This window comes from Rhinichthys klamathensis, unplaced genomic scaffold (assembly GCF_029890125.1).
Source record: "Rhinichthys klamathensis goyatoka isolate OS25496 unplaced genomic scaffold, OSU_Roscu_1.1 h1tg000041l_1, whole genome shotgun sequence".
In the NCBI taxonomy this organism is placed as follows: Eukaryota; Metazoa; Chordata; class Actinopteri; order Cypriniformes; family Leuciscidae; genus Rhinichthys; species Rhinichthys klamathensis.
In genome coordinates, this window is record NW_026606588.1 from 192,125 (window position 1) to 215,000 (window position 22,876).

The 22,876-nt window shown below is 41.9% G+C and overlaps 1 protein-coding gene and 1 pseudogene across 1 annotated transcript in view; both read left to right on the plus strand.

Moving 5' to 3' along the window:
• Nucleotides 1-513: 513 nt before the first annotated feature.
• On the plus strand, nucleotides 514-15,888 carry LOC130082201 (ovochymase-1-like; annotated as a pseudogene).
• Nucleotides 15,889-17,375: 1,487 nt separating this feature from the next.
• prozb (protein Z, vitamin K-dependent plasma glycoprotein b) overlaps nucleotides 17,376-22,876 on the plus strand; it is a 5,811-nt gene continuing 310 nt past the window's right edge. Inside the window, exons 1-8 of the mRNA XM_056246978.1 lie at nucleotides 17,376-17,605; nucleotides 18,246-18,409; nucleotides 19,956-19,980; nucleotides 20,495-20,608; nucleotides 21,413-21,544; nucleotides 21,631-21,695; nucleotides 21,788-21,905; nucleotides 22,689-22,876. The exon at nucleotides 22,689-22,876 is cut by the window's right edge and continues 310 nt beyond it. Of these exons, the coding sequence (XP_056102953.1) occupies nucleotides 17,530-17,605; nucleotides 18,246-18,409; nucleotides 19,956-19,980; nucleotides 20,495-20,608; nucleotides 21,413-21,544; nucleotides 21,631-21,695; nucleotides 21,788-21,905; nucleotides 22,689-22,876 (882 nt within the window). The 5' untranslated portion in view covers nucleotides 17,376-17,529. The remainder of the gene's footprint in view (nucleotides 17,606-18,245; nucleotides 18,410-19,955; nucleotides 19,981-20,494; nucleotides 20,609-21,412; nucleotides 21,545-21,630; nucleotides 21,696-21,787; nucleotides 21,906-22,688) is intronic.

The window sequence follows — 22,876 nt, forward strand, 5'->3', positions numbered from 1 at the left end:
GGTTAGGACAGGCCAGGGTGTAATAATATGTAGTTATTAAAGTAGCTAATAAGTGGTTTCTCACATTATATGTTTAGTACTGTTTCAAAATAATCTGTGTGAGACTTTTAAAGTCAGCATAAAGTTGTTCTCCTCTATTGTGTCGTATATCGAGAGAAACGCTTCTGGAACAAGAACACATGTGGGCGGGGCTTGATTGTGTCTGTGGGGAACTGATTGGATGGTTGTGGTTTGCTATTGGCTGATCTCATGTGAGTGACAGGTTAAAGCCCCGCCCTCGTCATCAGAGAAGAGAAGAGATGCTGCAAGAGGAACTTATTCTGATTCAAGATTACCAGGAACATGAATAAAACATGATAATAATGATGTGCACCGATAAATCATTTAAGAATAAAGCTGCAGTATTCCATAATACATGGTGACTTTAAAATCAAAGCCTGGTCCAATAATGAGTTCGATTACTCATTATCAGTGTGTCTGAGTGAATCTCACACAGAAGCCCTTTGCTCCCGGTCGATCGGCTAATTTCAGTCTCACCATCGGGACTCTGAGGAAACTTTGCCCACGCGTGTGTCCGGAGGTGAACATGGACACTTGTGCTGTTGTGTTGCTGTGTGTCCTGATATTTCACGGATCCATCGGTGGTAAGAATTGCGAGCGACACGAACTAATATAACTCTCCCGTAACCGTTATAATCAATGAAGTGACTCGCGCGCGCAGTGTTCTATATCGGGAGTGTTCGTGTTGCTCGTTTATCGATAACAACATAGACCGCCTGTTATATAACTTGCGTATCAAACTACTTCTGTTCTACCTCTGTTCCTCGGGTGTTTCCAGTGTTTCTTGACAAAGATGGCGCCAGTTCTGTGTTGCAGCGCGTGAGACGCGCGAACTCTTTCCTTGAGGAGATGAAGCGCGGGAACCTCGAGCGCGAGTGCGTCGAAGAAATCTGCGATTACGAGGAGGCGCGCGAGGTGTTCGAGGACGACACGAAGACGGTACCTACTCAGATATCATGTAATATTATCACTCATCTGACAAATTATTTTAAATAACTTCGCGAATTCGTTTGGTTTATCTTTTGCAGAAACAGTTTTGGTTGAGTTACTCCGGTGAGTATGGGGCAAAATAAACGTGACCCACCGCTGCCCATCACAAAAAACAAACAGGACACACCATAGTTTCCTCAAAAACTGTAGTCAAATATTAGTATAAATACGTGCTTTTCACTGAGAGAATCTTTCTGACATTGTACATTATTATTAGTAGCCTACAGTTGTGACCATAGTATTATATAATCATGTAACTGATTTCATTACTGGTCATGGTCTCATGGACTGCTAAAAAACAAACAAACAAACAAACACAGTATTTATTGACCAAGTCAAAGGTTCTGTTTGTTCAAAAAAGGTGTTTGTTTATATGGAAGCTTGTTTCGGCCACAGTATAAAACATTTTAAAAGATAATTGCGACTTTTTATCACATAATTGTGAGTTTATATCTCGCAAATCTGACTTTATAACAAGCAATTGCGTAATAGAAAGTCAGAATTGCGTGATATAAAGTCGCAATTGCATGTTAAAAAGTCAGAATTGCGTAATATAGTCGCAATTGCGAGTTATAAAGTCTAATTCTAAGGGTAAAAAAGACTGACTTTTTTAGTCAGAATTGCCTGTTTATATCTCACAATTCTGACTTTATAACACACAATTGTGACTTTATATCATCCAGTTCTGACTTTATATCTCCCAAATGCGTGTTATAAAGTCAGAATTGTGAGATATAAACATGCAATTCTGACTAAAAAAGTTTTATCCTTAGAATTAGACTTTATAACTTGCAATTGCGACTTTATATTACGCAATTCTGACTTTATATCACGCAATTCTGAGAAAAAAAATCTGAATTGTGAGATAAAAAGTCGCAATTACATTTTTAATTCTGTGGTGGAAACAAGCTTCCATGTTTCATCTCAGTTCAAGATGCATTGAATTACTATAAACCAATTTTATTTTTTAAACATTTGCTTGATTTATACATGTAATCATCTACCTAAGCTAAGGAGCCGTGCTTGACCAATCCGTGCAAGAACAACGGCACGTGTGTTTATCTGGCGAGCACCTACTACTGCCTGTGTCCGGAGGGGTTCGAGGGAAAATACTGTGAGAAAGGTGGGTGAACGTGACCGGTAACCAGCAGCGTGTCCTTCTGCAAGCTCACAGATGTGTTCCACGGGCAGGGTTCGAGGAGACGCTGAGGTGTCTTCACGTGAACGGAGGCTGTGAGCAGTTCTGCGAGGCTTCGGGACCCCGGCGCTCATGTCGCTGTGCCACGGGATACACACTGGGGGCTGATGGGACGTCTTGTGTTGCTCAAGGTGGGAAGAATATATAAATAAAGACCTATAAACTTCAACTCTCAAAGTACACAAGGCTTATAAAACTTTCATACTCCAAACTAAACTTATTTAAAGTGCCCCTATAATGTAGTCAATTCAAATCAAGTCACATTTATTTATATAGCGCTTTTTACAACACAGAGTGTATTAAAGCAGCTTTACAGAGATAACAGAAAAATAATGCAACAAAGTTTGTTTCCAGAAGAGTAAGTAATGGATAAAAAAAAAGGGGGCGCAGTGGATAAGACGCATGCCTTTGGTGTGAGAGACCCGGGTTCGAATCCACTGTGAGACACCAATGTGTCCCTGAGCAAGACACTTAACCCCTAGTTGCTCCAGAGGAGTGCGACCTCTGACATGTATAGCAATTGTAAGTCGCTTTGGATAAAAGTGTCAGCTAAATGAATAAAAAAAGAAAGTAAAAAAAAAAGAAAAGTAATGCCCGCCTCTTAGCTCCGCCCTCAAACATTAGTGTATCTGAGACTGGAAGAGTTCGGCTCGTGTTGTTCGTGTCGAGGAGACGCTGTTTTCTGAGATTGATACGGTGAAACCCACGCCATCGTTACTGTTCACATCACTGTGATCAAGAGCTGAGGTTCAGATATGATAATGAGCGTTTGCTTTCTGACCAATCACAGCAGAGCAGCTCTCAGAGAGGCGGGGCTTAGAGAGACTGAATCCTCGATCGACGCGTTTCAGACACTGAGAGAAAGAGCTGAAGCTGCAGTGCAGATTATGAGGGACTTAAAGTGTTTTTGGTCTTGGATGAATGTAAACCTGATTTAAGAGATGCCAAAACAACATTAGGAACCTTTAAAGTAATAGGGGCACTTTAACTTTCAGGCACTTTTCAACATTCAATGTTTCTCTTGCCAAACGTTTTCTATTTAATCTGTGATTTGTTGCAGTTGAATATCCATGTGGAAAGATCCCGCTTCAGACGACAAACACAGATCATCCTCAAAAACAGCTCGCGGGGGGGATTCACTGTCCCAGAGGCCACTGTCCTTGGCAGGTAACAGTAAACGTGCTCGTCACGCGTCACGAGAAGAAGTGATCAGATGACGAGTGTGTTCTCCGTCTCCAGGCGCTGATAGATTATAACGGAGAGAGTGTGTGTGGAGGAGCTCTTCTGGACGCCGGCTGGGTCGTGACAGCGGCTCACTGCGTTCATCAGAAGGACCTGAAGCGCTTGAAGGTTATCACAGGTGTCTGAAGTGTGGACTCCTGATCAAGTCACGTTTATTTCTACAGCGTTTAATACAGTACAGGGGTGTGTTTCCCATACAACACCGTAACTCGCTGCTTAATGGAGTAGTTCTCTTTAAAATGAAAAATAAGTTATCATATACATATATCATTTTACTGAATAATTAGGTAAACCTAATTTCTTCATTTATCAGTAAAGAAACCTCATTGCTTAACTGGTGACATCTTTCCCTGTCGGCCACCGTAACTTCTGTTGGTTGCAATTCGCAACCTCACCCCTAGATGCCACTAAACTTTACACACTGCACCTTTAAATAATAGAATACCCACTGAAGAGATGTATGTGTATCCCTCACAGCCTCGCTTTCATTCCCCTTAGAAATCAAAGATGGCGCTGCTGTGAATAACGTCCATAGTGTCATTATTCAGCTCAGTTCCAGTTTTGTTGACAGCAGTTGTTTGTCCTCAGGTGATCATGACCTGGATGTGATGGACGGCCCAGAGGAGGCGTATGATGTTTCTGCGGTGGTTATCCACGAGAGTTACGACCCCGTGTCACTGGATGGTGACCTGGCCTCCTGAAGCTTCATGAAGAGCCCAAGCGCTCGGCGTACGCCGTGCCCGTATGCTTGCCCACGGCACAGCTAGCGCAGGAGGAGCTCGTAGCCGTACGCTTCCACACGCTCAGCGGATGGAGCAAGCGGACCGCCGGGCACAACAAGCACCCGGCGCGAGGCCTGAGCGCCCCGTCGTCTGGCGCTCTACAGCGGCTCAGCTTCCCGCTACTGCCCACAGATCAGTGTGTGTCGAGCAGCCGCGTCAACGTCACCGCTAACATGTTCTGCGCGGGCTACATCGCGGGCGAACACGAGTCCTGCCGAGGACATGACGGAAGTCCGCTAGTCACGCGCTACGAGGGAACCTCCTTCCTCACGGGCGTCGTGTCGTGGGGGCAAGGCTGCCATCGGCCGGGGTACTACGGCATTTACACCAAAGTGGCCAACTTCTTAAAATGGATTGAAATGGTTGTGAAAACTCCCGTTGAGGGGTTGAATAATATCGGTGGGTCTCCTGTTGTCTTTACCCAAGGTTAAAGGTTTCGCCACTGAAGAAGCACTTCCCGTTCCCCAAAGACCCTTTTAGGGATCAGTTCTTGACCTGTTAAAGGGATAGTTCACCCAAAGATGAAATTAGCCCATGATTTACTCGCCCTCAAGCCATCCTAGGTGTATATGACATTCCTCTTCAGACGAACACAATCAGTTATATTAAAAAATGTCCTGGCTCTTCCAAGCTTTATAATGGCAGTAAATGGATGTTTCTGTTTCGAAGTCCATAAAAGTGCATCTATCAATCATAAAAATGCATCTATCCATCATAAAAGTGCATCTATCCATAATAAAAGTGCATCTATCCATCATAAAAGTGCATCTATCCATGATAAAAGTGCATCTATCCATCATAAAAGTGCATCTATCCATGATAAAAGTGCATCTGTCCATCATAAAAGTGTATCTGTCCATCATAAAAGTGCATCTATCAGTGATAAAAGTGCATCTATCCATGATAAAAGTGCATCTATCCATGATAAAAGTGCATCTATCCATCATAAAAGTGCATCTATCCATGATAAAAGTGCATCTATCCATCATAAAAGTGCATCTATCCATCATAAAAGTGCATCTATCCATGATAAAAGTGCATCTATCCATCATAAAAGTGCATCTGTCCATGATAAAAGTGCATCTATCCATCATAAAAGTGCATCTGTCCATCATAAAAGTGCATCTATCATCATAAAAGTGCATCTATCCATGACAAAAGTGCATCTATCCATGATAAAAGTGCATCTATCCATCATAAAAGTGCATCTGTCCATCATAAAAGTGCATCTATCCATCATAAAGTGCATCTATCCATCATAAAAGTGCATCTATCCATCATAAAAGTGCATCTATCCATGATAAAAGTGCATCTATCCATGATAAAAGTGCATCTATCCATCATAAAAGTGCATCTATCCATGATAAAAGTGCATCTATCCATGATAAAAGTGCATCTATACATGATAAAAGTGCATCTATCCATGATAAAAGTGCATCTATCCATCATAAAAGTGCATCTGTCCATCATAAAAGTGCATCTGTCCATGATAAAAGTGCATCTATCCATCATAAAAGTGCATCTGTCCATCCTAAAAGTGCATCTATCCATCATAAAGTGCATCTATCTATCATAAAAGTGCATCTATCCATCATAAAAGTGCATCTATCCATGATAAAAGTGCATCTATCCATGATAAAAGTGCATCTGTCCATCATAAAAGTGCATCTGTCCATCATAAAAGTGCATCTGTCCATCATAAAAGTGCATCTATCCATCATAAAAGTGCATCTGTCCATCATAAAAGTGCATCTATCCATCATAAAAGTACATCTGTCCATCATAAAAGTGCATCTGTCCATCATAAAAGTGCATCTATCCATCATTAAAGTGCATCTGTCCATCATAAAAGTGCATCTATCCATCATAAAATGCATCTGTCCATCATAAAAGTGCATCTATCCATCATAAAAGTGCATCTATCCACGATAAAAGTGCATCTGTCCATCATAAAAGTGCATCTGTCCATCATAAAAGTGCATCTGTCCATCATAAAAGTGCATCTGTCCATCATAAAAGTGCATCTGTCCATCATAAAAGTGCATCTGTCCATCATAAAAGTGCATCTATCCATGATAAAAGTGCATCTCTCCATGATAAAAGTGCATCTGTCCATCATAAAAGTGCATCTATCCATCATAAAAGTGCATCTATCCATCATAAAAGTGCATCTGTCCATCATAAAAGTGCATCTGTCCATCATAAAAGTGCATCTCTCCATGATAAAAGTGCATCTCTCCATGATAAAAGTGCATCTATCCATCATAAAATGCATCTGTCCATCATAAAAGTGCATCTATCCATCATAAAAGTGCATCTATCCATCATAAAAGTGCATCTGTCCATCATAAAAGTGCATCTCTCCATCATAAAAGTGCATCTGTCCATCATAAAAGTGCATCTATCCATCATAAAAGTGCATCTGTCCATCATAAAAGTGCATCTGTCCATCATAAAAGTGCATCTGTCCATCATAAAAGTGTATCTGTCCATCATAAAAGTGCATCTATCCATCATAAAAGTGCATCTATCCATCATAAAAGTGCATCTGTCCATCATAAAAGTGTATCTGTCCATCATAAAAGTGCATCTATCCATCATAAAAGTGCATCTATCCATCATAAAAGTGCATCTATCCATCATAAAAGTGCATCTATCCATCATAAAAGTGCATCTCCTGTTGCCCCAAAGACCCTTCCAGGGATCAGTCCTTGACCTGTAAACTCTCACTTCCCCACAGATCTGAACTTAAATGGTTGTGATTCATGAATGCTTTGGAATACAGACCTAAGGCTGGTGTCTTTTTTAGAAAAGGTTCTTTATAGTGGAAAAAGGTTCTTTAGATAATTAAAATGTTCTTCACACTAAGAAAAAAAATGGTTCTTTTAAGAACGGATCACTGAATGATCTTTGGGGAACCCCTTTTTGGAACCTTTATTTTTAAGATTTTAAAGGTTTAAGTAACCATCGATTCAATAAAGAAACTGTATTTTTAAGAGTGTGAGATGAGCTTTGAAATAAAACAGTGATTCTGAGCCTTGTGTGTGTGTGCTTCTGTCATCTGTGTGTGTTTGAGGGACGGTTGGACAGTCATTAACTGGAACCGCATTGATTTTCTAGCGCAGATGTTGCTCTGGTCTAATCATACACCAGACGTGACCCTGTGCGAGGCCGGACCTCTTCTCTCTGTGCATTTTGTGTACATTATATTAGTCTAATAAAAAAAAAATATTTGGTCACATATTTCGGTTAACGGCCCAACTTCATCTCTGCGAACTTCTTCATGAAACACTGAAAATCACCAGCTTTTTGTTCACTTGATTTATCACCACAGAACCGCTTGTTGTGTGGAGAAAAGCATCTGCTAAATAAATAAATGTAGGCTAAATATGAATCACTAGTCGCGGTTCCATTACCCTTCAAATTGCGAATTGAAAATACGGCCAATGGAAACACGTCAATTTCGCAAAAACGTTTTCACGCTCGCATGAGGAGGTTTTCAGGCAGTTCGAAGAAGGGATATTCTGCAAAACTGCAATGGAAACAGTTTCTGTGCATTTACAGGTCACTTTCATATGTATGTTTGAGTAGCAGACGAGACAGCTCTTTATTAAACTCATAAAAGACAAAAGAATTACAGGAATACTGGATTCTAAACCACTAAGAAATGCCACAATCAAGATCTTGAAGCAGAAATGAGGGAGAAACTCCTCATACGAGCCGCTCTCAGTTTAAGAGTCTGTGTTTGCCATTAATGTTGTATAACACGCCTACGACTCCTTCCATTAATAATAACGCTAGTGCGGCGGCTGAGATATACGTTAACCTACTGACATACCTACTGTTTATAATGATTCATCATGAGAGGAAAAAATTCACGTTTCAGTCGCATAACCTCGTTTAAAGGTGCTCTACGTAACTTTTAGCGGCCTCAAGTGGTGATGTTTCAGATTGCAACCAAATTTTACAAGAGCACTCGTGCTCAAACTCATAGACAATACCGTCTATTACGCAAAGAGCACCTTTAATGGAAACGCCGTCATTTCACAATAGTTTTTTTTATCGACGTTTTAAAAATATCGCGAAAGTTTTGCGCAAATCTGTAATGGAAATGTGGCTTTATTGAGACATACTGTCTCAAAAGTGGCGTTACACTGGTCTTCTCCTCTATTGTGTCGTATATCGAGTGAAACGCTTCTGGAACGAGAACACATGTGGGCGGGGCTTGATTGTGTCTGTGGGGAATTGATTGGATGGTTGTGGTTTGCTATTGGCTGATCTCATGTGAGTGACAGGTTATAGCCCCGCCCACATCATCAGAGAAGAGAAGAGATGCTGCAAGACGAACTTATTCTGATTCAAGATTATTAAAACACCCATAAATCATTTAGAATAAACACTGTGATATTAACAATAATATTCATATTCACATCTTCTGATTTGTTTTGTGAGTAACTGTAAAAGTAATTCCCTGATGATCATCCGCTTCTCCAACTCTCTCTCAGCTCTAAACTGAAACCTCACACATATGAGTGTGTAAACGAGGAGTTCCTCCTCCCCCGTTCCTCTCTCTCCCTCCCAGCGCTCGGTTCATTGACCTTCTCTCTGCTTTCTGAACGATCCTCTACCGTGAAGAGCTAAACGCCGACCATGTCTTGGGTCTTCTGGAACTTTCTGTGCTTGTCTCTAATGCACGGCTTGTGCTCGGAAGGTGAGTCCCGTCTCGAATCCAGCAAACTGAAGCTTCAGAACCACTGATTTCTCGGTTCCTGTCGTTCTTTAAGGCCCAGTCAGTGTCAGAGGGATTTTAACTGTGCCTTGGTTTGTTTCACAACACTCCTCTGCTATCAGTCCCTGGAGGAGGGAGGCTTTGTGTTGATAAAGATGATGATGATGAAGTCATGTGTTTTCCCAGTCTTCCTTCACACTCGAGATGCTAGTCAGATCCTGAGCCGGCGCCGGCGCGCTAACTCCATGTTCGAGGAGCTGAAGAAGGGGAACATGGAGCGCGAGTGCGTGGAGGAGCGCTGCAGCTACGAGGAGGCCAGAGAAATCTTCGAGGATGTTCAAAAGACGGTCTGTGGTTTGTTTGTTCAAGTCATTCCTTTATTTTTCATTGGAGTCTTTCAAGAAATCATATTTCCCACTTCTAGGCCCAAAATACGCTGACACTGATAGACACTATTCCCTCAGTATATTCACACCATTTAAAGAAAATAAGTACATTCACTCAGTTACTGTGTGCCACTTAAAAGAATTAAATATTTGAAAATATTAATATTACTATCCCAGCTAATAAAAATATGTTATTTTGATCACTGTAAACCCTAAAATTGGTTTGAGTAGGGCCAACTTAAATTATACAAATTAGTTTCATCAAATTAACTTTTATGAGTATTGAGATTTTTTTTTTTTACTTTTGAGTTCACAGAACCGACACATTTTTAGTAAGTTGAATTGTTTCATTGTTTTGAGTTCTATGAACTTGTTTCTTTTAATTTACACAAACTTAAATTTAAAGTTGAAACTGGGCTGGGATCTCTATTTACTAGCATGCTTTGCCATGACACTTAAGTGTTATATAATGCTTTTTTGTGGCAGATAATGTTAAGTGCGGAGATTTAGTAGTGTTTAATGTTTTGTTACGCTAATTGAGAAGAGTTTACCATCATGGTGACGAGAGGAGCATGAGCTGGGTCGGAGAACAGTGTAGGTAAAATGTTTAAAATTGCTGTACATTTATCAAGTGCTATATGTGCTAATGCTATCAAAACATTGTGTCACCAATTAGAAAAGTAGCTTTTTTTTAATTAGCTGGTTAAATCTAGCTAATTTTCCACTACTAAAAATATTTAAGTTGAGATTACATGAAAATTAAGTTGAATATAAATTAGCGTACTCAAATATTTCAAGTCAAGAGGGATTAAAATGTATGATTACAAAATAAAAATCTGCAAGTTCTGCTTACTTAAACGTAAAATTTCTTAACTTAAAAAAATTATGTAACTGATTACCTCAAGTTATTTGAGTTTTGCCAACTTATTCGGGTTTACAGTGTTCCCATTAAGTTATTAAAGTGTTATTTCTGAAAGTTCTTCAAACATTATGGGAATGTTACTTTTGAATGTTCTCTGAACGTTCTGAAACATGTAGCAACATTTAAAAAACGTTAGATGAACGTCCAATTAATTGGAGAACGTTATTACAAATTAAAATGCCACTATTTTCACCATGAACGAGTTGAACTATTGACTTCTGTTTAAACCATCTGAAGAAAATTGTTTAAACACATTTTAAAAATAACACATGGACTGTAAAGACAATGATACGCCATTGAAATCTGACAATGATGGAGTCTGAATGACACGCCGATGAAAAACCAACGCGCCACTAAATGCTTCTGGTGTGCATTAGATGAATGTTGATCTCATTAATGTTGTTGTTCTCTTCTCTCTCTCAGAATGAGTTCTGGCACGTGTATCACGGTGAGTGCCTGTGGCGATCCCGCGCCTCAGTTTGGTTTGAATGGGAAAGCAAGTCTTGATCCCAGCGGTTGTGTTTCCACAGATGGAGACGCGTGTTTGTCTCGGCCGTGTTTCAACGGTGGCGAGTGTAAAGATGCGATCGGGCCGTACACGTGTTTCTGCCAACAAGGGTTTAAGGGCTACAACTGTGAGATCGGTAAAGCGCCTCTCGATGTTCAGTGATCACTCAACAGACCTCAGACCAGCGGCGCTGAACTCTGTGTTTCTCTGCAGCGATTCCTGCGCTCTGCGAGACTGAGAACGGAGGCTGTGATCATTTCTGCAGGGTGAAGGAGAAGATTGCAGTTTGTTCGTGTGCCAAAGGCTACGAGCTGGGCGATAACGGGAAGTCCTGCCACTCCAATGGTAAACGATGTTCTGATGTGAGCGAGACGTTTATCAGCCGATTATCTTCCAGTTTCATCCCTCCCTCGGGTCATTTTGACCTGGAATTGTTGTTTTTAAATTTAAAATTGAGTGTTCATCAGAGGGGTTCAAGACTCTAGGACTGTGTTGCATTCGAACCACAAATACACAAAATTTAATGGATTCGAGGAGAAAATTTTATGGATTTTGTGATTGAAATTTTAAAAAGTAACAATCCTTCCCTCTCGGGTCGATCTGACCCCCTTAGGAATGAATGGAATGCGAGGAATGCTTCAGTACACACAGACAAACTAAAAATGCTAAAACTTTACCAATAAATGAGTGTATAATGTGTACACGTGTGTGTGAGCGCACACTGAAGAGAAACTGGCTTTAGGACCCAGCGGAACAGCTCCTCTGCTCCATATAGAGCTATAAGCCCATCTAGAGGCATGAACTATCATGTGTTATTATTATATTCCACAAGAGGTCAAAGACTCCCAGTGTAAGATATTTAGAGCTGAGTTAAAAGAGTTATGCATGAAATTGTGAGTTATTTTGAATCTAAGAATGTGAGGAATGTGCTTAAATTACTATTTACTTATTGACTAAATATAGTAATTTAAAGGTTAGTTAAAAAAGGACCCAAAAAAAAGTAGGGCTTCGGGTGATTTTGACCCGCGAGGGAGGGATGTGTTCCAGGACGTGAGGGTTAAATAACCCTTTGGTTTCAGATCCTTTCAAATGCGGCGTCGTTCATCCCCAGAAGACCAGGAGCATCTTCATGCTAACGCCAAACATCTCCAACACTGAGAACGAAGAGGAGACGCACGGCGAGCCCACCGTCCAGTCCGCCGTGAACGCCACAAACCCGCCGGGTAGCGAGACGAGCTTATTCGGCCTGGACGAGCGGGACATCGTAGAGGAGGAGCCGCTTCTGCCCGAATCCTCCGGAGGACTCACGAGAATCGTCAACGGTGTGGAGTGTCCTCCTGGAGAGTGTCCGTGGCAGGTACACACACACACACACACACACACACACACGCACTCTTCTTGTGCATGACCAGGGTTTGACATTAACTTTGATTACACTTTATTTTGATGGTCCCTTTTAAACCTTCTGTTGACCATAAGTAACTTTGCAACTACATGTCAACTTATTCTAACCCTACCAATGCTCTACTAATGCTCTACTAATGCTCTACCAATGCTCTACCAATGCTCTACCAATGCTCTACCAATGCTCTACTAATGCTCTACCAATGCTCTACCAATGCTCTACCAATGCTCTACCAATGCTCTACCAATGCTCTACCAATGCTCTACTAATGCTCTACCAATGCTCTACTAATGCTCTACCAATGCTCTACCAATGCTCTACCAATGCTCTACTAATGCTCTACCAATGCTCTACCAATGCTCTACCAATGCTCTACCAATGCTCTACTAATGCTCTACCAATGCTCTACCAATGCTCTACCAATGCTCTACTAATGCTCTACCAATGCTCTACTAATGCTCTACCAATGCTCTACTAATGCTCTACCAATGCTCTACCAATGCTCTACCAATGCTCTACCAATGCTCTACCAATGCTCTACCAATGCTCTACCAATGCTCTACCAATGCTCTACCAATGCTCTTCTAATGCTCTACCAATGCTCTACCAATGCTCTACTAATGCTCTACCAATGCTCTACCAATGCTCTACCAATGCTCTACCAATGCTCTACTAATGCTCTACCAATGCTCTACTAATGCTCTACCAATGCTCTACCAATGCTCTACCAATGCTCTACTAATGCTCTACCAATGCTCTACCAATGCTCTACCAATGCTCTACTAATGCTCTACCAATGCTCTACCAATGCTCGACTAATGCTCTACCAATGCTCTACCAATGCTCTACTAACACTGAAGAGAGTTCTAGACATGCAGCGTTACTCGTAGTCAACAGAATGTGTAAAAGGGACCATCAGAATAAAGTTAAACCTTAACTTTTTCACTCGCCGGCCAATTTGGCTTCTACATTTTTAAGTTACCAGCTTTTCAGAACTTCTACTAGCCAAAAAGGGAAAAAAAGAAGAAATAAACCAGATTATACAGATTAGCTACATCACAGCTAGTCCCCCAAGCCAACGATCGGCATATTATTATGTTTTTTAATCTCCGCTATTGCTTCGATGCAAATGAACAAGTGTGCCGTTATTTGTTGTGTAGTGACGAGTGTGTTCAGACTCCGCACAATACGCTGTGTTTAACACATTTACGCTAGCATTTGGCGAGTTGGCGGGTGTTAATTTCAAACCCTGCGCATGATACTGTACTTGAGCTCTTGGAGACATGAAATATGCCAGTTTTGGTCTGTTATTGTTGACGTGGGACGCTTTCTCAGGCTCTTCTCATTAATGAAAACAACATCGGCTTCTGTGGCGGCACCATCTTGAACCAGCACTTCATTCTGTCGGCCGCTCACTGTATGAACGAGTCGCTCTCCACCAGGGTGGTTTTAGGTACGGCCTTTTATAGGAGCATCTCTCTTAAACTTCTTAAACTTCAACATATTTTCATGCACATTTTATGCACAAAATAGCTGAATGATATTCTTCAAATTAACAGCAGTATTGTTTGTTGGTGTTGTTTCTCCTTCTCTATATCAACGGTCCCATTTAGAAAAAGGGGTTTTCGCAACCATTTTTGGTTCCCCAAAGAACCTTACGTGATCAGTTCAGTTCTTACGTGAAGGCCCACTGAAGTCTCTCGGGACGCGCAGCTTTGTTTGATGATGCGTTGATGTAATTTCCACTGAAACAGGAAGCTAAGGCGGGACATATTGAATGGCTCCTCCCCCTTTTCAAACAGCCAATAGCATTTAGTTTAGCTCACAGACTGACAGCACCATGGAAGCGGATCCGAGCGCTGATGATCGCTGGATTCAACAGTAGATGTGAATAATTCTAGCCATTTCATTCCTAACCAGCGGACAGTTGGAAAACGGAATAAAACTGGAGCGCTTGAGCGACCGAACACACACTCTAACACACACTGCTCTGTGACGCATCAACACTCGCTTCGGCCAGGTGGTGTTTATAGCAGAGGGGGCGGGGCTTTAGCGTTTGATTGGACAGAAGATGTGATGAGAAGCTGAAGTCCGCAGTGATGTCATAAAAATCCCTGATCCATTTTAGCGGAAGTATTCATACTAAAAACTAACAAACTTGCTGTCTAGGAGACGCAATTGACAGTTCGCAAAGACCCGCCTCCTTTATTTACTGTTGCTATGTCCGACAAGCCACGCCTCTCTCACGCCACATCATGTTCTCGCGCACACCGACAACACACTGACACAGGACAGACCAGCTTACTTTTGATATCAAACAAAGTTTCAACTTTCACATTTGGTCATTTTTAAAGAAATTTAAACATTAAATACAGTTTTGTGACACTTTAATGCAGGGGCGTATAATTTAGTAGGGACGCTAGGGACGTGTCCCTACCAATATCCAGTGACACTGATATATCCCTAGCAATAATTTTGATCAAAACTTAAAATATATTTATACATTGATGTCTCCGTCCCCTCCAATTTCAAACTCAAACCTACGCCACTGCTTTAATGTGTCTGACAGATCGCCTCAGTTAAAGCTGCTCTAGAACCGATCATCTCGTCCTTCTAATAAACATCAGAAGGAATGTTGTTTCAACCGTGGAAAGATGTCAGTACACACCGTTTCTCAAGTTCAAGTCCACCGACGTTAATCTACTCTCTTGTCGGACAAAAATGGCGGATTCGGCGGATTAAGATTGGTCAGAATGCCTGTCAATCAAACTCCCTGCGAAGGGTACACCTATTTACATGTTTGCATTTTGGCAGACGCTTTTATCTAACTTGCATTGCAATCAAGGCACACATTTACATTCGATCAGTTCTTGGGCGTTTTCATTAGCGTTTGTGTCTTTCTGTCAGGTGAGTTTGACACGCTGGTCAAAGAGGGTCGTGAGGTCATCCACGACGTAGACGAGATTCTGATCCACAAGAACTTCATGGCGAATACCTACCACAACGACATCGCCCTCATTAAGCTCAGCAAGCCCATCGCGTTCACCGACTACATCATCCCCGCATGCCTCCCGGAGCACGACTTCGCGGAGCGCGTGCTAATGGCCCAGGAGAGCGGCATGGTTAGCGGCTTCGGTCGCGTGCGCGAGGGCGGCTTTCAGTCCACCGTCCTCCAGAAGCTAACGGTGCCGTACGTCGACCGCGCTACGTGCATCGAGTCCAGCCAGTTCCGGATCTCCAGCCGCATGTTCTGCGCCGGATACGACCAGGAGGAGAAAGACGCGTGTCAGGGCGATAGCGGCGGCCCGCATGTGACGCGCTACAAGAACACGTGGTACGTGACGGGCGTGGTGAGCTGGGGCGAGGGATGCGCACGCAAGGGCAAGTACGGCGTCTACACGCAGGTTTCCAAGTACATCCAGTGGATCAACAACGCCATGGCTAAAGTCATGCCACAGATGGGAGCTTCGGCGAAGCCCAAAGCAAAGCGAGAGCTGCTTCGGAAGACGCCTGTGCGAAGAGTCTGACGCGGATCTATCCGAGTCGACGTGAATCAACTACGACACGGCCTTAATTCATGTTGATGGTTTATCCCAGCTAACAAAAACATATTCTAAGAATGATTTGCTAACGTTCCTATATAGTTATTAAAACGTTATTTCTGAATGGTCCCTGAAAATGTCTGTTTTTTTAGCCATGCAAATGTTAAAAGAGTAGTTTACTTTAAAATGAAAGTCAGCCCATGATTTACTCTCCCTCAAGCCATCCTAGGTGTATGACACTCTTCTTTCAGACGAATACAATCAGTTATATTAAAAAATTTCTCTTCCAAGCTTTATAATGGCAGTGAATTTGAACAGATTGAAGCTCATAAAAGTGCATCTATCCATCATAAAAGTGTGTGGTGCTCGCTTTCGGGTTGAGCTTTCCGCGACTGCGCAACTGGGTTATAGGTTGCCAGGTTGAGATGACAAACGGGTTGAAATTGAATATGGTGTGTGGATTGTGTGAATATAATGCATTTAATACAAGATCTGACAACTGGTCAACATTAGACAAACATATTGGTCCAATTATTCATAAAGGAGTTTGGGCCATGCAAATTACGGGAGTTTCCCGGGAGAAATAACAAACCGGGAGGAGTCCGGGAAAAACGGGAGTGTTGACAGCTATGGGGTAATAAAGGCCTTCTGAAGCGAAGCCATGCGTCTGAAAGAAGAATGCTACACTTAGGATGGCGTGAGGGCGAGAAGTAAATCATGGGCTAATTTTCCTTTTAAAAAGAACTACTCCTTTAAGGGAACATATTCCATTTCATGATTTTGGAAACATTATGGGAGTTACTTTTGAATGTTCTTTGAGCAGTAACATTTAAAAAACTTTTAATGAACGATTGTTTTTATGCGAATGTTTTGAGAAGATTATTAAAGAGCACATAACTTTGAACAAATGTTCATGTTACTGGAAGAACGTTGTTCATAATCTTGCCAGGAGGTCCTGAAAACGTTCCCCGTTGGCTGGGATTCTACAGAAAACCATTTTTGTCTTCATAATCTTTCATTTTCATATAAATGTAACTTACTCCACTTATGAACCTATTCAATCAAATCATCATTGATGAAATAATAACTATAATTATACAATATAATATTTTAAGTTAAATCTTGTCACATAATGGAGGTAAAGCGATTTGTCAATGCTGTTTCATGTTGACTCTTATCCAAATGAGATTTACAGTTTAAATAAAGACAACACAGTTGATTTTATGAGCCGTTTCTGTCATATTCTTATTGTATAAAGTTTCCTGACAAGAATTAAAGTTGGCAGCCGTACACTTGTAAAAAATCTCAACTTGTTTCCTTTTGGCATGAGATGTTTTTGAGTTTTACCTACTTCCCAAAAGTTGCTAACTTCATCAATTCAAATACATTAGACAAATCAATTGGATAAAGACAGTACATTAACATCAGTGTGTGTGTGGAGGCTCTGGATGCGTTGACAAACACACAGATGAAGAGTTCAGAGGTCATGTTGACAGACTAGAGTCCAGATACACACACGCTGAGCACACACAAACAAGCATCGCAAGTTTGCCTTTTACCACACGACAACACATCAACGAATGCTCGTTCAACAGAGTTAATCACAGCTGGAACGTCAACATCGCATTATTTTCTGTTAATGCTTCACGTATCCTGAGGAAGAGCTTTGAGGATAGTTATTGGCTGTATTGATTGTGGGCGGAGCTACAGACGGGCTGATGATCCGTGACTGACAGGTGTCAGGAGCTTCTGCTGATTGATCGTGATGGAATCACTGATATGTCGTGTGCTGTTCTTCACGCTGATCATTCATCATGTGTTGTCGGAGGATCATCGCACGGGTGAGAGAACAATCATCAGTCCAGCTAACCTAAGAACGTTTTGCTAATGTTCATAATAAGTTTTGAAAAGCTATCAAACGTCCAGGTTTGAAAAACTTTTTTTTTCCTGCTTATTGAAACATTAAGGAAACTTTCCATTTGATCATTTGGCAAACGTTATGAGAATTTTACTGATCTGAAACAAGTAGTAACATTTAAAAACGTTAAACAAACGTCAAACTAAAACATTTCAGAAAAACACGTGCCATGAACGAAGTATAAATTCTTGAAGTTACGAACAAACGCTCTTCCAGTAAAGTTAACAGAACGTTTGTTCAAAGATATCTAGTCTTTAATAGCGTTCTGAAAATGTGTGCACATTATTTATCGTTCATTTAACTTTTTTCTGAACCATGTAAGTTGGACGTTCATCAGCGTTTTTTAAATGTTGCTTGTTTCAGAACATTTAAAAGCAACTGTTCTTAGATCATATCTGGGGTGCGTTTCCCCAAGCCAACTATGGTCGCAAGTTCCGTCGTTACCAATAGAGTTCAATGGAAATTGCGGTCATAGTTGGCCCAACGATGCTTTTGGGAAACGCGCTAGCCCTTGCTAGCTGGGATGGTGTTCGTGGTCATGATCATCTGAGCGTGTTTTCCAGTGTTTCGGTCTCACCGGCGGGCGCATTCACTGCTCCTGCGCTCCAGACGGGCTAATGTGTTTCTGCTGGAGGAGATCCTGCCGGGGAACCTGGAGCGCGAGTGTCTTGAGGAGAAGTGCAGTAAAGAAGAGGCCCGGGAATACTTCGAAGACGACCAGAAGACAGTACGACAGCTGATGATCACCACACACCAATAACCGCGGTTACATTTCCCGTCAAATTGCGCAAATTGAAATTCCGAATTGAAAATACGCCCAGTGGAAACACCTACATTTCCGAAAAACTCAAATATCGCAAAAAAGTTTTTACGCTCGCATTAGGTTTTTCAGGCACTTCGAAAAAGGAATATTTCGCAAAGCTGCAATGGAAACAGTTTTTTCGCATTTACAGGTCACATGGTCTACGTAACATTCGATCGTTCTTTAAAGATGGCGCCGTATGTTTGGACAGAAGACGAGACAGTTCTTCATTAAACTCATTAAAGACAAATAAATTGCGGGAATACTGGATTCTATACAACAAAGAAATGCCACAGTCTCGACTCCTTCCATTAAAAATAATAGCTAGTGCTGTGGCTGGGATATACGTGACTACTTATAGCGTGAGGAAAAAATAACCTTTTAGTTGCATATATAACATCGGTTAATGAAAACGTCGTCTTTTCACAATAGTTTTTTATCGACATTTACAAAATCTCGCAAAAGTTTTGTGCAAATCTGCAATGGAAATGCGGCTACTTGTTGACTTTTTTTGTTGGGGTGCTAATACAATAATAGTGTAGGTAATGAACACAGGTATCTAAACAACATGTAGTTTCTGTGTTTAGATACAGCACAGCTTCTAAAACAATTTTGCTAGGGTTAAACGAATGCATAACAATTTTATTTAATTACTTCTTAAAACTATACATTTACAAGGTCACATTGTAAAGTGTGAACAGCACATATAAACTTATTTTATCAATTTAACGAACACCTTACTATCAGCTCTTTGAATCAATAACAGGTTTATTGAAGCGTGCTGACCGACAGCACCTCCTGCTGGCCGGGACAGGTAACGAGGGCTTTAAACTGGAGAGCCGTTCACACAGAACGAGCTTGTGGTTTTATAACGCGATCAAAATGTAAAAGAGTTCCCGTGTTTTAAAAGTTAAACATTTTTAAAACGCGGTGCGTGAACCTGAAACAGCAGACGAGGCGAATGGAAGTCTGTTCAACGCGTGATGTTTAACGTTACAACAACAAAAACACCTTTTCTTTACTCCCATCACCACTAGTGCGTATAAAGTTGATGTTATATGAAAATAGATCACAGGCTCGGATAATGAAGGACTCACCAGTGGCAGATTACAGGACAGGCTGCTGTTTTCTTCTGAGTGACGCTGTCACGCTGATGTGAGAGAGATCTTATTATTCTGGGATGTCTGAATTTCGCGCTCTTTTGCTTTAGCGTGGGCTAATTGACTCCTCCCATTCCATTCCATTAGAAAAGAAATGCTTTCATAAATCGCAATTATGACATGAACATCGACATTATGACATAGCCTACCAATTCATAATGACATTAAAATGTCGTAATGGTAAATTTCTGTCATAAATTCCACCTTTCATGTCAAAATTATGACTTATAATTATGTTTTTATTTATTTTTAAAAGTAATTTAACTAAATGCTGCTGAAACAATTTCAACTCTTTTTATTTCCCTGCAAAGAATGACTTCTGGACCAAATACTATGGTAAGTGACCTTTAGAAACTTTTATCATAACTGGAATTAAATTAAATGACTATTATATAATAGCATATACACTGCCTGCCTGGTCCAACAAAAAAAGTCACTGTTTGTATTTAAATAGGGAAATTTCTATTGTTTCAAAATAGTGTTTCAAGCAGCTTTACAGAGATAACATGAAAATAACAAAGTTTGTTTCTAGAAGAAAATAGCGTCACAGTCCAGCTTAAGTAAGTTCAGTGATGGTTCATTTTTGTTCTTAAAAAGTTATTTATTTAATTCATTCATATAATCGCTCTGGAGAAAACCGTGATGTCATCGCGGTACTGCAATAATTATCCAGTCATAGACTCTTAACCATTACCAAACAGTGACTTTTGTGCCAGAGCGGTGTAGCTTTAACCTGTCTTTACACTATTTATCATTGTTCAATTCTTTACTTTTACACAGTATTGTATTGTTCTCTTTAACGGATCTCCGTTTCAGCTTCATATTTTCCTGCCGTTCTTCCCGTTCTCAGACGGGGATCAGTGCAGCTCGGGTCCGTGTAAACACAGCGGAGTGTGTAAGGACGGGATCGGCGGCTACACCTGCACCTGCTCCGACATGTACATCGGCGCCGACTGCCAAACCGGTGAACGAGATCATTTACACGAGTGAACAGGGGCTTTCACACCGGAGGAACCTTTCATAGTTCCTAGAACTATTAGCGTAAGTTCCCGGATGCCGGCGCGTGCGCACCCCAGGTACTGGGAACGATTTCAGCTCTGGGAACTCCTTTAGAGGAACTAATTTACTCCTTCAGAGTCGGTCTAAACCAGCGCTATGGAACTACAGTGACGTTAGTGTTCTCTGATTGGCCGAACGCACGCGAAACACCAGCACACGCCATTTTTAAAAAGGCTGTGTACACACACAGATTATAGCCTATATATTTACTCCACACTAACTCTACGAACATGTAAAACAGAGATAGATGGAGCTCTTAATCTTTACACTGAGGAGAAAACCCAATCCACTTTGAGGGACCGAGAGAAACATGATGATGTATTTCTGCTCAGCAACACTGGACATCAACGGCATACGCTAATAACTCTTCATTACTGTCTACTTTCTATGTATAACAGTTCTATATAATAGCGTATTAGACAGATCGTACGCTAATGAACAGGAGAATGTGAGCACTGTGAGCTCAGTCGTTCTCAGCGCCGTCAAAATAAGAGTCTCCACAACGAGCATGTGTCTCACGTCACTTCAGAGTTCGTACTGGCGGAGTGAACGCAACCAGGAGAACGTTCCTGTGGGAACCATTAGCTCTCGGGGAACCGTCCTGGAGGCTCGTTCCTAGAACTACCCGGTGCGAAAGCCCCTACAGTGATGCTAGTGAACATGATGGACACATTCAGTGTGTCAGATGCTTCATGATGCTGTTCTGCAGATAAGTCCCAGTGTCTGTCTGCCGGGCCGCTAGCATGCGAGCACTTCTGCAGACCCGCGGCGGGCGCGTATCGATGCTTCTGCACGCGCGGATTCAAGCTTCACAGCAACGGCAGGAGCTGCACGCCAAACGGTACCGCTGTCTTCTCATTGGCTGCGTTGCTGTGGCTCATTTGCATAGTGTGGAACATGTGACACTGACCTCCTCCATGTTCTCAGTTCAGAACCCGTGTGGGACGACGGAGACGTCCAGCTTCTGTCCTGATGGACGCTGCCCGTGGGAGGTGAGAACCGACCGGTTACCCAGCATCCCTAGCGCAGGACACCACACTCAGCCAATCAGAAGGGCACTTGATGATGATGATGATGTGTGCAGGTGCGGTTCGTGAACGGCAGCGGTGATGTCATCTGTCACGGGGTGGTGTTGGGTCGTAGGTCAGTGCTGACGTCAGCCGGGTGTATGTCAGCACTGCCGGAGCGCCACGTCTCTCTCGGTGAGCACTATTACATAACAACATAACAATTGTGACTTTAAAGGTGACATATTACGCCCCTTTTCACCAGATGTAATATAATTCTATGGCGTCCCCAGAATGTGGGTGAAATATCAGCTCAAAATACCAGATCATTTATTATAGCTCGTCAAATTTGCCCCTTTTTGGCCGTTTTTGTGTGTGTCCCTTTAAATGCAAATGAGCTTTAGCTCCGCCTCTGTTCAGAAGAGGGCGGAGCTTTTACACGAGCTTCAGAGACTCCGGCAATAACAACACAGGCCAATCTCACTGATCCAGAGTCAGGAGTAACCAGCAGCGAGTGCAGCCTTACGGAGAGACTCAGGGAGAGCTTCACTTTTACACGTTTCTGAATGTTAGCGGAGACATTTCTGTAGTTGTTGTGGAGTTACACTGATCATCTCCTCATCATGTTGAACTCTTCCACAAGTGTCCACAGTTCCTGAGGTGTTTATAAGACAGCGGTGATGGATAGATGCACTTTTATGATGGATAGATGCACTTTTATGATGGATAGATGCACTTTTATGATGGATAGATGCACTTTTATGATGGATAGATGCACTTTTATGGTGGATAGATGCACTTTTATGATGGACAGATGCACTTTTATGGTGGATAGATGCACTTTTATGATGGATAGATGCACTTTTATGATGGATAGATGCACTTTTATAATGGATAGATGCACTTTGAGAGTGAGTAAGTCATGGGCTAATTTTCATTGGTACTGTCCCTTTAAGTGCCCGTGCTCTTGTCTTGCAGCGGTCCGGGACTCGAGCTCAGCGCTGGCTGTCTCCAGCTGGACGCCTCACAAGCATTACTCGTCCGGTCCGGAGAACGATCTGGCGTTCCTGGAGCTGAAGGATCCGCTTCCCGAACACATGCCCATCGTCCCGCTCTGCCTGCCGGAGAAAGACTTCAGCGAGAACATCCTGATGAGGGCTGGCCGA